Here is a 14,087-nt window from a genome sequence, read left to right on the forward strand (position 1 = left end):
ACTATGTGCCACTTAAAGTATTATTTGGTTGAAACCAAGCATTTATACTAAATGCTTCACAATATTGTGTACCAAACTGGCCCTAAACAAATGGGCTCTATTTCCGAGAAAAGTATCAAAACCGTTAAGCCCACAAGCTTCAACGACGCGGAAACTTTTCTCCAGCAACAATGGAGTATGTAACCCTAGATCGAATCGAAAACTAGTACAGTCCGAAATCATTTTATTCCAAGTTTCTTCCCGTTAGATCATCAATTCGCTTTAGCTTGATAGTTGAAAAAGAGATACAAAGAGGAAGAAGAGAGTAGAGGAAGAAGAAGGAGATGTTGAAGTTCTTAAAGGGAGTTGTGGGTGGATCTGGCACTGGACCAAAAGATCTACCTTACAATATCGGCGATCCTTACTCCACCGCCTGGGGTTCCTGGACTCACCATCGAGGCACCTCCAAGGTGAACTCTCTGTCTTTACCCCCCGTTTTTTTTTTGCTCAATCCGTGTTTGATTGTTATTTTTCGTTTGAGATTGCTGTTTCAGCTTGTTCCGTGATTAATTGCTTGTCCCTTGCTGCTGTGGATGGAGTTATTTAAGTTATTTGGGTTTGGAGCCACGTGTTGATAACTAAATTCAAGCTTTTCTTGCCTTCGTATATTGAGTAGCATAATCACGGTTGGATTTTCGTGGATCTTGGAGCTTGCGGAATTCGTTAATGTATTGGAGGCAATATTACTGAAGATTAATACAGATGGAAAAACATTGAGCCAAAATTGTGTTAGCTCATGATTTTTTTACTGCCCTTTTAGAATGCTCTTAACAAATAAGGCTTAAGTTCTTTTCACTTGCACGTTTCACATTCTTGTGTTGTTTATAGTGGCATTTGGCTTCCTTTCAAATTCATTCGCTAATGTAGTTGGGATTTTGAAGTGTGAATGAGGTTTCAGTGTCTTAACAACATAATTCTTATGCAATTCCTTTGGCAAATGATTCTGTTTATGTCTGGTTATTGTAGGATGATGGATCTGCTGTTTCAATATTTGCTCTCTCTGGAAGTAATGCCCAAGATGGTCATCTGGCAGCTGGTCGTAATGGTGTGAAGCGTCTTCGGACTGTAAGTCGTGATGGTTATTGTGTTAGATTTAGTGCATATACACAGTATATCATTTCCCTGCAGATTCAGCATATTTGGTTCTCTTGTTTCTCAAACAATATCCGCATTGGACAGCATGTTTGTAAACATTCTTTCTAGAACTTGATTAAATTCACAGTGTGTGTGGTTTCGACCTTATTCCATATACATTGATGTGTTCTTGAAGACTGACACAAAAACATAATAATTTTCTCTAAATAAGTTATTCTTCTCGGTTGGTCTGCACTGCACAGCTTTGTAATGCTGCTATATGCTTGTAATTTGTCATCTTCTATTGGTTGAATTTATTTATGGCATAAAAAGTTACCCTTTTCTCCTTCTCCCAGGTTAGACATCCGAATATTCTGTCCTTTCTTCACAGTACAGAAGTTGAAACTTTTGATGGTTCTTCTACAAAGGTTACTATTTATATTGTCACCGAGCCTGTCATGCCATTGTCTGAAAAGATCAAGGAGCTAGGCTTAGAAGGTACACAAAGGTAACCCCTTTACTATGCTAATGCATTCTCTTTTTCCTTTTACTAAGTATATTTAAATCTTCTTAAACCGCATGATTTCCAATTATTGCATTTTTTTATTTAGCAGTTTCCTTGGTACAATAAATATATCTATCAGACACGTTTTGAATCTAAGTTACTGGTTGATTAAATATGTACAGTTATTTGAGACTTACGGTATCTGTTGATCAAATATTGTGCAACAATCTTCATGTTGTGCTAATTTATTCAAACAATTCCATTCTTTGCCATTGCTTGGAGATGGCATTTATTTGTTTTCTACTTAGTTCAAGTCAACTAACATTAATTTGGAATTACATCGTATGAGCTATATTCCGTTCCCCCTTTCAGTGCTGTATATTCATTTTTTAAACTATAATTAATTAGATTATGAACATACTAAAACCCTCCTTTATAGAGGCTTTGGATTGGTTGTGTTTACTGTTTAGTGAAATAAATACATTTTTTAATTGCAGTGTAGCAGTGCTTGTATATGTATTCAATTGTTATGGATCTTTCACGTTTCATGTTATGAGTAAAAATGTTACTATTTGCAGTCTCTTAATATTTGATATATCCATTCAAAAAGAAATTTTTTTAAAAAAAATGATTATAATCACTTTAGTGGTGGTTGGAATGATCGATAATTGATCCGTCAACCAAATTCAGTTCATTTTGCCTCGTCTATATTCTTTCATTTGCAGGGATGAGTACTATGCATGGGGGTTGAACCAGATAGCTAAGGCTGTGAGCTTTCTAAACAATGACTGTAAACTTGTGAGTAGCCTTAGCTAGGTTAAAGATTTGTGTTATCTGTTAGCTGAACTTTATCACGTTTTGACCAACTTGTCCACTACAGGTTCACAGTAATGTTTGCTTGGCCAGTGTTGTTGTCACACAAACTTTGGACTGGAAGCTGCATGCTTTTGATGTGTTATCTGAGTTTGATGGGAACAACGAAAATGCAGCTGGTCCGATGCTGGTAATCACTGGTTTGTGACTCTGTGTGTGGGCAAAAATTGATTTAATTTTGTTTTTTGTTAAGTTATACTATAACCTATATTTTGTTTGCGTGTTCAGAACTTAACTATCATATGCAAGTGATAAATTTTGGCCACTGCATCAAAAGAGCAATGTTCTTATGCAGAAAGCATCATAGATAATATAATAGAGGAAATTTTTTGTGTCACTGTGAAAAGCATCATAGTTATACTATGATGTAGGAAGACCATTAATTTTGTTTTTCTTTTTAATTTTTCTAAGAGTCCAGGAATTCGTTGTGGAGAATGTTTCCCTTTTAGTTAGGTCTTTTTTTATATCATTATGTTTGTCTAGGTCAGTATGGTTTACGAATCCTAATGTTTCCTTAAACCAATTGTTGTAAACCTCTATTCAAAGGCTTGATTGCCTCAGAAACAAAGGAGAGTTTTTTTATGCAAAAACGCATTAGGAGAGATTCCTTACATGTTCAATGAGAGACTGATACATGCCCGGCAAGAGATTGAGAGGGCAAAGTGACTTTATCCAACTCTATTTGAGAGATTCAGGGCGATCTTCTTCAATTCAGAAGTTCAAGAATCATGTTCCAATTTCAGACAGGAATTGGAAATTTTAGCCTAGAGTTTCTTGAATAGGGGCTGATTTGGGGGTTAGGGTTTCTGGTTTTGCTCAATCCTAGTTAAAATCTACATCAGTAATTTAAAAACTACATCATACTATCTATCTGATTTATCTTTGAAAATGTTCATTTAAAATGTGCGACTCCTTTGTCTGGCCTCGTGTTTCTACTGTTGAGGTTTTATCATTTGTACTAATTTGTCAGCATGTTTTTCTTTTACACCAGCAACTTACCCTTTTCCTGTTATGATTTATGAACTGCTATGATTTCTTTTCACGCTCCACTGTGGATCTTATCTTTAAAGAATCAGATTTGGTTTCTCACGTTTCATTTTATTTTACGTCTTTCAAAATCAGCAATACGAATGGCTAGTTGGATCTCAATATAAGTCAATGGAGATGCTAAAGTCTGACTGGGCTGCAATCAGAAAATCTCCACCATGGGCAATTGATTCTTGGGGCTTGGGTAGGTCTCTGAACTTAAAATACTTTTCCTCTTTTTAAAGGACCTGAATATTGTTGTGTGATGCACTGGGGGGGGGGGGGGTTTAACAAACTGCCAATTAATGTTGCGCTTATCTAATCATGTGGAGCATTCTGTATGTCCTTATTGTTACTTGGAATTTTAGTTGGCTATTGTAAGATTTTCCAAGGAAAAATACTTTGGTTCACTACAATGAAACTGACTATATGTATCCACTGGTTTTGTTCTTATTTCATTTGCAGTAATCAATTGCTCTCATTCCCTTTGCATTTCTAAAGTTTGTCTAACTGTTATCTGTCAAACTGATACCTGAACTGTGGTTATTAGTTTGCACCTTGCATTATAGATTCTTAGGGTTATGGATATTTCAAATTTTGTTCCCTTTTGCTTTGGACTCACTCTCGGAACATTCTTTTTGAATATGAATTCTTTGTTTTGATTGATAGGCTGTCTTATTTACGAACTTTTTTCTGGTACCAAATTGAGCAAAACGGAGGAGCTGCGTAACACGGCTTCCATTCCCAAGGTGTGCTTTTTGTTTGTGTATGCCATCCTTTACTGCTTATTTGACTCCTTATTTTTTCTTTGGGCTCTAAATTATGACTATATTTACATACATTTTAACTACTGACTACTGCTATATCTATTGTTTGTGTGTGTGAGCTTGTCAACGCTTGATTGTTTCTATTTTAAGCCTTTGAAAAGATCATTTTCATTTGTATCTTCGTATGTTTTTATCTCAGTCTCTGCTTCCAGATTATCAGCGGCTATTAAGTTCTATGCCTTCTCGCAGGCTGAATTCTTCAAAGCTTGTCGAAAATAGCGGTGAGTTCTGCCTCCCTACTCAATCTCCCTTTTCCTTCTCAGTTCTTTTTTTTTTTTTTTTTTGTTTATGCATTTTCTTTAGAAAATCTTCTATTCTGGAAACTTTATGAAGGCTGCTTCATGAGGTGTCATTGTCATCAATTTCATGGCCAACCATAACATCGATTGCTATCCCAACCATGGTATTTTTGTCCTTTTGTTTGTTGCAGTTATTGTGTGGTATTGTGCGTGACTTAACTCTTCATTGGGGATGGGAAATCTACTTAATCTTTGAATGATATATATTTTTCATGAACCACATTGGTGTATCTGCCTTTTGATCCCTCTCAATTCACCTATCATCATTGGAAATTCTTTTATGTAAATTATATCATAATTTTGCTTGATAAGTCATGTGGGATTAAATTATTAACATAGATAATAGCATATTTTGGTTGATTTGGAAAGACTTGTATATTGAGTGTCTGTGTTGAAAATTATTTTCCTGGCCTTTCATGCTTGCTATTGAGTGCTTTAAAGTATAATTGCCCTCTTTCATTATTTGCCTTATCTTTAGATAATATTGTTAGTGCTTGTCTTATAATTCCCTTGAAGCTTTGTTCTAAAATCCTATGATTTATATCTGACTTCCCTATTAATTTGGTTGCCTTGCTTTCTACATGTTTCTGGGTTTTGCTTCTTCTATATCCACCATTCTTTTGCTTTGGATGAAATTTGTAAAACCCCCTGAACTTGAGGCCATTTGCAAATTGACCCCCTAGTGTTCCAAAATCCAGAAACTTACTATTTAAACTCTTGGTCGTTCGCAATGAGACCCTATCAATTAGATTCACGAATTAGTTGGGATATAATGGAAAGTGCAGTGCATGTGATGTGACCACTTAAATCTGGACTTAATTAACTTGTTAATAGTTTTTAATGGTTCAACATGGTTGGCGGACTTTTGAGTACATGCAAAGCCTCTTTCATGACTGACACTCCGTATAGGCCTATATCCTGGTCTGGACCCTAACAGTGTTGTCTTCTATGGTCCTTTGCACTCTGGATTTCCCCATGCATTTCACTACAACTTCAATTGCTCTAATGCCAACTGCTTTAGAAGCCAGAGCTAGCTGCAATATTCTTAGTTTTAGTTTGAGTTCCCTGCAACTGCAAGGTTTGAACCAGGGTCAATGAGATCAGGCAACAAGTTCTTGAATGGAAAGATCATAACCCTGAAGAAGCTCTGGACCCTAGTACTAGCTTATTGTTGGATCTCAAAGAAGAGCCAATGAGCCACGATGGCGATAACTCTCAAGGAAGAGATTACAAGATCTATGCCACAGCCCACAAGGCTCTCGGGAGTAACAAGATCCATTTTACCATTGGAAACGAAGTTGTTTGAGTTTGATATTTGGCAGAGCGTCAACAATGCTGAACTGAAGAGTAGTGGTCGTAAACAACTAGCATGATGCATCATCATCATCACAAACATCAATATCTACACCTTTTGCTTTGACCGACAAGGTCATCTTCTGCTCTTGGGTGCTCAAAGAGCTGGGTTTATTTTAAGGATTATCTGTACAAGAACAAAAAGCGAAGGAAGAACAAGTGACATTCTGAGAAACCTGTGCATAACCATTAATAAAAGTAATATTCTTTGAAGGTTAAAAATGGGTAGAGTTGGAGTTGGTGTTTCACAGAGTTGAGGAAAGGCGAAGAAAGAAAAGACAGATGTGGGTAATTTTCTTATACATACAAGAATATTTATCTGAAGTAGATTAAAAATTCGGGGACTTCTTATATATTTTGAAATGGTCACCTGCCCTTTTTGTGCCATTTCTGGCCAAACTAACATCCACATCTATTGGAGGGGGTCTCATCGCAAAGGGCCAATAGTTTATGCATTAAGTTACCAGATTATAAACCCTCGGGGTCAACTTGCAAACCACCAATAGCTCAGGGGATACATGTTGCCTTTTATTTTTTAGACTTTCTGCAGCCCCCCTGCTTTCACCATATGTCTATAGTAAGGCAACTACTATATTGGCAGAATATTTCCAGAACAAGTTGGTCGACACAATACATTTCATGGAAATTCTGACATTGAAAGACAGTGTTGAGAAGGACACCTTCTTCCGCAAGCTTCCAAATTTAGCAGAGCAGCTTCCTCGCCAGATTGTGCTGAAAAAGGTTTGACCTTAACATTTGAATGTCACATATTACTTCATCTTCGCTTTTGCAGACTTATGATTTTATTCTTATTTCTACAGCTAGTGCCTTTATTAGCTTCTGCCCTTGAATTTGGCTCTGCTGCTGCTCCTGCTTTGACTGCATTATTGAAAATGGGCTCTTGGCTTTCTGCTGAAGAATTTAATGTCAAGGTCATATTCTTCCAATTTCTTATATCAACGAACTTTTTCTGTTTGTTTGTTTATGTGGTTTATAATTTTCATATGTTCTATAATTAGGCATATAGATGTTTTTGTTTTAGTGTGAATCTCCCACTTTTTGACACATTGTTTCCTTCATCTTCATTTTAGGTACTGCCAACAATTGTGAAACTATTTGCCTCAAATGACCGAGCTATTCGAGTTAGTCTGCTGCAGCATATTGACCAATTTGGAGAGTCCTTATCAGCTCAAGTTGTTGATGAGCAAGTATGCCATTATTTTAAATGAGTCAGTATCTGTTTTGGTTTAAGTAAACTCTGCCTCTTTTGTTTATATTGTAAGTTTACTAACCTCTCTACAATGGTGTGCTAGGTTTATTCTCATGTTGCCACTGGATTTTCTGACACATCTGCTTTTCTTCGGGAATTGACTCTTAAATCCATGCTTGTTTTGGCTCCTAAGGTTTGTGTCATATCTATTGCTAATTATATTTTTTTTCCTGAATTTTGTCTTGTGTTTGTCCGTTTCTTGTTGAAGTCATTTGTTGATCAGAATTTTTTTATTGGAGAACATGGGTTGGTTGAAGGGTTTTTTGTGTTTTGAACAAATTTAGAAATTGGCATTAATGAATGGATATGATTATGAGTTTTGGTGTATAAGATTCATGTATTAAAAATGAAATATAGCAGCGTTTTAAAGATATTGGATGTCATCTTGGAGAATCTTTTTTGGCTGAGGAATAAGATCAAAGATTACAATAAAAAAGGGTGCTCCTCGATATGCTTGGTTGCTGCGTTTTCTGCGTGTAAAAGGACAAGGGTAGGTGATTTTTCCTAGTTGCACTGAATGTGTGATATCATTTTAAGTTGAAGGTTCTCCAAGGAGTAGAGGAAGGATAAAAGAACATAACCCCGTTACTGGATATTGCAAAATGGGTCGTGCTCTAATGGGGCAATGATCCTAGATGCAGAAAAAATGGCCAGGGAGAATTATGTGGCTGGCTTGTAATGACTAAGAATCTTGGCATTGTTTGATGAATTTAGCATTTTTGGTGCGAGATGTAATTTTTGCTTGGAATTGATTATTCATAAGATATTGTTAAACACATGCATTTATGTTCCTGTTGTAATTCTCTTCTTCCTTAATTGTCAATATTGTTGATTACTGGTGTTTATAATGCGGATAATTTAGTGCTTGAATCCTTTCTGAGTGTTTTCTCTATTTGATTTGACATTCCAGCTCTCTCAACGTACCACTTCAGGATCCTTGTTGAAGTATCTTTCTAAGTTACAGGTATTGCATAGTTTGTTTGTCAATAAAAATGAAGTATATTTTGCTTTAAAAAGGGCCAAATCTATTTTAATTACATTTCTTTTATTGTGCATACTCTTTTTTTTTCTAGCTCCCAATGGCCGTCCTTCCTGGCATTGGTGTTGAAACCGTCTTCTTATTTATCTGATTTCTATATGTTGTAAATCAAATTTGCTTCCTTGTGCCCTGTTGTTTATGGCTTTCACATTGACTGTTTCCTCCATCTAGGTCGATGAAGAGCCTGCAATCAGAACAAACACAACCATATTACTAGGCAATATTGCAAGCTACTTAAATGACGGGGTAAACATCAGCCGGCTACCTTTTTCTGATTCTTATTTTCTTACACCACGTGATTTTTCTAGTTATGCTTAATTTCTGTTGGTCTCCCCCCCCCCCCAAAAAAAATTTCTTGCTTTTGTTTTTTTTGGTTATGTTGTGATTAATTTTAATTCATCTGTTCGGTCTACTTACAATGCAGACGAGGAAGAGAGTTTTGATTAATGCTTTTACAGTCCGTGCATTGCGTGACACTTTTTCTCCTGCCCGAGGTGCAGGTATAAGATTGTTTGTTGTGCATAATGTTGTTTATCTGCACTATTCGAAAGGCTGGCCTTTCTAACTTCTTGGATTGGTTCCTCAAATTTGCCAATTTTATTAGTTTGCCTTCAGCTATCACTCTTAATAGTCCATTTTCCGGAACTAAAAATTGTACTGTACATTTGCATTGCAGGTATTATGGCCTTATGTGCAACTAGTTCTTATTATGATGTCACAGAAATTGCGACTCGGATTCTTCCGAACGTTGTTGTACTTACCATTGATCCTGACAGGTTAGTTATTTTTGTTATATATTTCAGATGTTTGACACTCAATGTGTATTAGCTGATATGCTTCTCTCTTTTCTTTTCCCAGTGATGTTCGATCCAAGGCATTTCAAGCTGTCGATCAATTTTTGCAAATAGTTAAGCAAGATAATGAGAAGGTATATTTATTTTCTTTTCTTTCTTTCCTCTTGCGTTTGAAGAAGTTTTTTTTTCCCTGGATGCAAAAATGGACTTTTTAATTCTGCACTTATAATATGTGCACATTAAGGGATTTTCTAAGTGCTAGGAAACTTCAGTTTGCTTAGTGGAACCTAACTCTGGACCAACCAATTCGAGGTCTTTGATTCACATCTGATGGGATGGTGGATGGCCCACTTCAGTACAGTGACTGGACTTCTGAATATATTACACTTTGTATGGTATTTGCATGGACCTGGAGAGTGACTCTTGAGCTAATCCAAGACTTTGTGCAGTGTAAACACTGTTTTAATTTCTTTCAAATTATGATTTTGGAGCCAAATCTAGTTGAGGAGGTTTCCAAATTGTCCCTGGGCCATACCCCCGATCTAGTTGATTTCATATTTAAACATAAAAGAGTTTGAGCAATGTTCACTAAATTTATCTGCAAACTGTGTCACTGCTATCGTGTATTGGTATGCACTTCCGTCCTTTGCTATCACTGTGTCACCTTTACTAAGAACCTATTTCCCTTGATTATTCATGCTGCCTGCCCCTGACCTGCTCCAAGGAAAATTTTATTGAACTGAGGTATAGCTTATTGGAAATTTTGACATGCACATGAATCCTAGTATCTGGTAGTCAGCCTACTCTACTGTAATTACTCACTTTAATTAGTCAGCCTACTCTACTGTAATTACTCCCTTTAATTTGTATTATGTCTAATCTAATTGTTCCTTGGAGTTGCATTATCGTCCGGTGATGCTAGAGAAGATACTTTGACCTTTTTCAGGCATGTCTGTGGACACTAATTGTTTAGATATTTTAACCCAAACTTGGGTTTCAATTCTCTCATTGATTTATTTTCTTGTTACTTTGGACTTCATTGTATCCGTGCCATATGCCAAAGTATTCAATAATCTGACTTCTATCTGAAGTGAAATATACGTTGGTAGTAGTTTAGCAATTTTAGTTGTCTACATACAGACTATTTAAATGGATAAAGATCCAAGAAGAAGGTTTGGAGAAATATTCTTTGCTTTGTACTGTATTCCACTATACTATTTCGTGCTGATGTTTCACTGCCTTTTGTAGACAAATGCTGGAGATACTACTGGTGCTGGAAACTTAGGGATCTCCTCAATGCCTGGAAATGATAGTATACTTGGGTGCGTGTTTGAAATTGGTATTATATTGACACTATTGATGACTATCACCCTATGCAAGCCTCTTGGTCCTGCCAAAATGGACACCTTTAGTAGTACTTGCAAGTCACGCTAATTGAAAGTGGCTGGTTCAGTTTATGTTAAAGAGTTACAAGTCAGAATTAGTATTGAAAGCCATAGCAGTGTGCCCCTTTAATTTTTGACTTAAGGCAGTTAATCTTCTCATAATTCTTGGTTCAGTGGTTCTGTATCTGTTTTCAAGTTGCCATCTGTAAAAGAATGCATGTATGTCTTAATAATTTTACAACATTTATTTCCTGTGGTCTGATTCTTGATAGTGGTGTCATTCCTGTCAGATGGGCCATGAGCTCCTTGACTCTTAAAGGTAAACATTCTGAACAGGCTCCTCTTGCGTCGGCAAATTCCCGCCCACCTCTTGCTTCTGCAACATCCGCTTCTAGCTCTGGTAAGGCTTATTTATCATTTTTAGCTTAGTTTTGCAAAATTTGTTTTGTGCTCCATTCTATTTATCATGCATGCAATCCTTTTGACAATTTCATTTTTCTAGTGAAGTAAAAAAAACTAGGTGTCCTGTCATCAATTTTTTGTCGAGTTTTAACAAATGTTGGTGCTTCTAAGAGAATTAATACAATCTACTTTAGCAATTATGCAAGCTACATCAGATTTGCCATTTGGTATTATGAGACTCCCAGAGGATCATAGTAGCAACTACCCATGATTTAATTGATTAGTATGTAAACAAGGGAATTGCTTGACATACCTTATGAATGAAAATAGAAACTTATTGCTGGGCACAAATGGGGTGCCACCTTGACAATGCAAGGAGGAAAATATACAAAACTATAATACATCAAGGAATTCTAGCACATTGCAAACCCTACTATTGTGATGAAGAGAGTCACAATTTATTTTTTTTGTTGGAAAAATATTTATTAAATCGCCAAGGGGGTGCAGCCGAAATAGATTACGTGGATGAGAGATTTATATGATCAAAAACATTCCCTAACGAAGACGAACTCCAAAACTTAAAGCACTCAAACCAGCTATCTATGGAGGATTCCTTCTTGTTGTAGACTATTATTCCTTTCAATCCAAATCATCCACATCACAGACATTGGGATCAGCTGAATAAAGTTCATTTGATGCTTGTAGGGGTCTATTGACTTCTAGGCTATCAATTTCTTATCCACTGAAGGTTTGTGACCACTCCTTATGCACTGAAGCTTTGTGACCTAACAGATTCCCAACATCATCAAAGCATTTGCGCAAATTTTTGGGACCATTGCAATGCAACAGAAGATGACTAATTTTTTCTTTTGTTGAAACCATTCTAGTCATCTTTCTTTTGTTGAAACCATTCTTTCTGAGTTTCGCAACCGTCGAATATTCTCTTATTTCTTTCAACCATATTTTCCAGCATAGTTTCTGTATTTAAAGTCTTTGCGGTTTAGTGGACATGCTTCGCTGCATTTGCAATTGAGCAGTACTTCCTCCTGTTGCTTTTGCATGAATTCAACAATTCAATCTCTGATATCAGTTTTCTGTGGCAATCTTAGTGATGGATGCTCCAGGTACGGCACCTCTTCGAGTAAATTCTAGCCCTGACCTTACGAGTCAACCATTACCTGAGTCCCCTACTTCAACGGAGGGATGGGGAGAAATTGAAAATGGAATACATGACAATGATAGTGACAAAGATGGGTGGGATGACATTGAACCACTTGACGATCCAAAGCCATCTCCAGCTCTTGCAAGTATTCAAGCTGCTCAAAAGCGGCCTGTGCAACTTGTTGCACAGCCAAAACCACAAGGTAATATTTGTGCTCTTAACTTGCAGCGAAACAATTTGTTGGAGTTTGAAGATTGAATTCATTTGTCAATCTACTTTAGTTGCCTTGTCTTTTTGCATACTGTACTACATTGCTGCATTTCATTTTCTTCTGAATAACACTTCCACCATCTTCCCAATTAAAGAAACACTTCCACTGTCTTGTGTTAGTCTCATGGCATCCGCACTAAAACTTCGAAGTTTTTCTTGGTATATTTCGTAGATGTTCTGAAACAGTGTCACCCTTGTAAGGGAGTATGGATTGCCAATAACCATCTATTGTGTGCTTAAGAATGATGCATATCTGCATTTAAAGTATGCATAACAACCATAATACATTGTGATGTAAGTATTACAATTATTATGTTGTTTGATTATGTCTTTGTTTCTATGAGTAGGAGTGTTCCCTTCTATAGATTACCCATGTCCACTTATTTAGACCTTGATGCTTTCAGATTAAAAGTTAGTTACTGTTTGCAAAATTTTGAAGCGTTTTCTGGTCTCCATCCATCCATGTCATTTTCTTTTAATGTTCAGGTACAAGTTTGCAACCAAGAAATACAGTGAGGGTGACAAAAGATGAAGACGAGGACTTGTGGGGTTCAATTGCTGCCCCTGCCCCAAAAACTACTAAACCTTTGAATGTGAAAGCTTCTGGAACATTTGATGATGATCCCTGGGCTTCCATTGCTGCTCCTGTTCCTACTACAAGGGCTAAACCTTTATCGGCTGGCCGAGGCCGCGGAGCTAAACCTGCTGCTCCGAAACTGGGTGCACAAAAGATAAACCGAACATCTTCTGGGACCTGAAGAAGAAACAGGCAAGAACCAGGGTCCAGAGACCAGGACTGTACATTCTTTCTTTTTTTAAAATTTGCATTTCGTGGCTGGGTTTCACATTTAAAGCACAGTGTACCCTGTTGAATATGAATATGTATCAGATGCATGGCATACATATTATTTGATTTGTAATACCATTCTTTCATTCCAAGTAATATCTTGGAAAAATGAGGACATCTGATAGAAAGTTTTGTCTTAAAGTTAGCTACAGTGAAGTGGTGAAGGGCAAACACTGAACTTTTTAAATTTCCTTGAGATGATCTCCAAGTCCAGAAACATGTTCTATTCTTCTTCTTTTTAATCGAGTGTCTTCATTTCATCGGATAGTTGAGTAAGATCTAAACTTAGGTTATCAACTCAGCCCTCTCTACTCTAGGTCTAATTGTAAAAAAGATTGGGCAGAAGCCTATGTATGCGATAAATGAAATCAAAACTGCAGGAGCGTGGAAGTTGGACTTGCTGGACAGCTGTGGCAAGCCAAACGCTATATATTGTGAGGTTGTTGGTCTCATGTTTAGTAATGAAAGTAATAAGGCGCCTTAATTTATTCCTATTTTACTTTTAAGAACATAAAGTTTATGCCTTTATACCGTGTCGGTTGAACCATTTAAACACAAGGGTAAAATTTCAAATAGGTCACCCAAACATATTGTTTCAAATAGGTCACTTGGAGGCAAACGCATTCAAATATAATACCACTCCACTCTAATATTCAAGAGGTTGCCAATTTGAAATTTTACCTTCAACAAAAACAATCAATCATTTGGAGAAGACCCTTGGTACGGTGACATCTAATTCACAAAATTCACCTTAGCCAACGATTTGTTAAAAATTACCTTGTTGGTTCTTTCATCATACACTTATTGAGTGCAGTGTATATTTCTATTCTTAAACAAAACGCACCAGAGAGACAACTTGTCCTAAGACTCCTCCTACAAAGGTCCGTACTCAAGCTGAACTTTTGGCCATTCGAGCTCGGCT

At 36.7% G+C, this 14,087-nt stretch overlaps 1 protein-coding gene across 1 annotated transcript; it reads left to right on the forward strand.

Annotated features, from left to right (window-relative positions):
- Window positions 1-81: 81 nt before the first annotated feature.
- LOC120015078 (probable inactive serine/threonine-protein kinase scy1) lies at window positions 82-13,382 on the forward strand. The gene is made up of 21 exons (XM_038867298.1): window positions 82-449; window positions 1,006-1,104; window positions 1,470-1,621; window positions 2,344-2,416; window positions 2,499-2,621; window positions 3,614-3,722; window positions 4,187-4,266; window positions 4,484-4,565; window positions 6,598-6,737; window positions 6,818-6,928; window positions 7,088-7,204; window positions 7,310-7,399; window positions 8,177-8,230; window positions 8,477-8,551; window positions 8,730-8,805; window positions 8,982-9,081; window positions 9,164-9,233; window positions 10,348-10,421; window positions 10,775-10,884; window positions 11,996-12,250; window positions 12,805-13,382. Exons 1-21 carry the CDS (start codon window positions 324-326, stop codon window positions 13,074-13,076), a joined length of 2,388 nt encoding a protein of 795 aa, XP_038723226.1. The 5' UTR covers window positions 82-323; the 3' UTR covers window positions 13,077-13,382.
- The last annotated feature ends 705 nt before the right edge of the window (window positions 13,383-14,087 follow it).

The sequence above is a fragment of the Tripterygium wilfordii genome, chromosome 14 (assembly GCF_013401445.1).
Source record: "Tripterygium wilfordii isolate XIE 37 chromosome 14, ASM1340144v1, whole genome shotgun sequence".
Lineage (NCBI taxonomy): Eukaryota > Viridiplantae > Streptophyta > Magnoliopsida > Celastrales > Celastraceae > Tripterygium > Tripterygium wilfordii.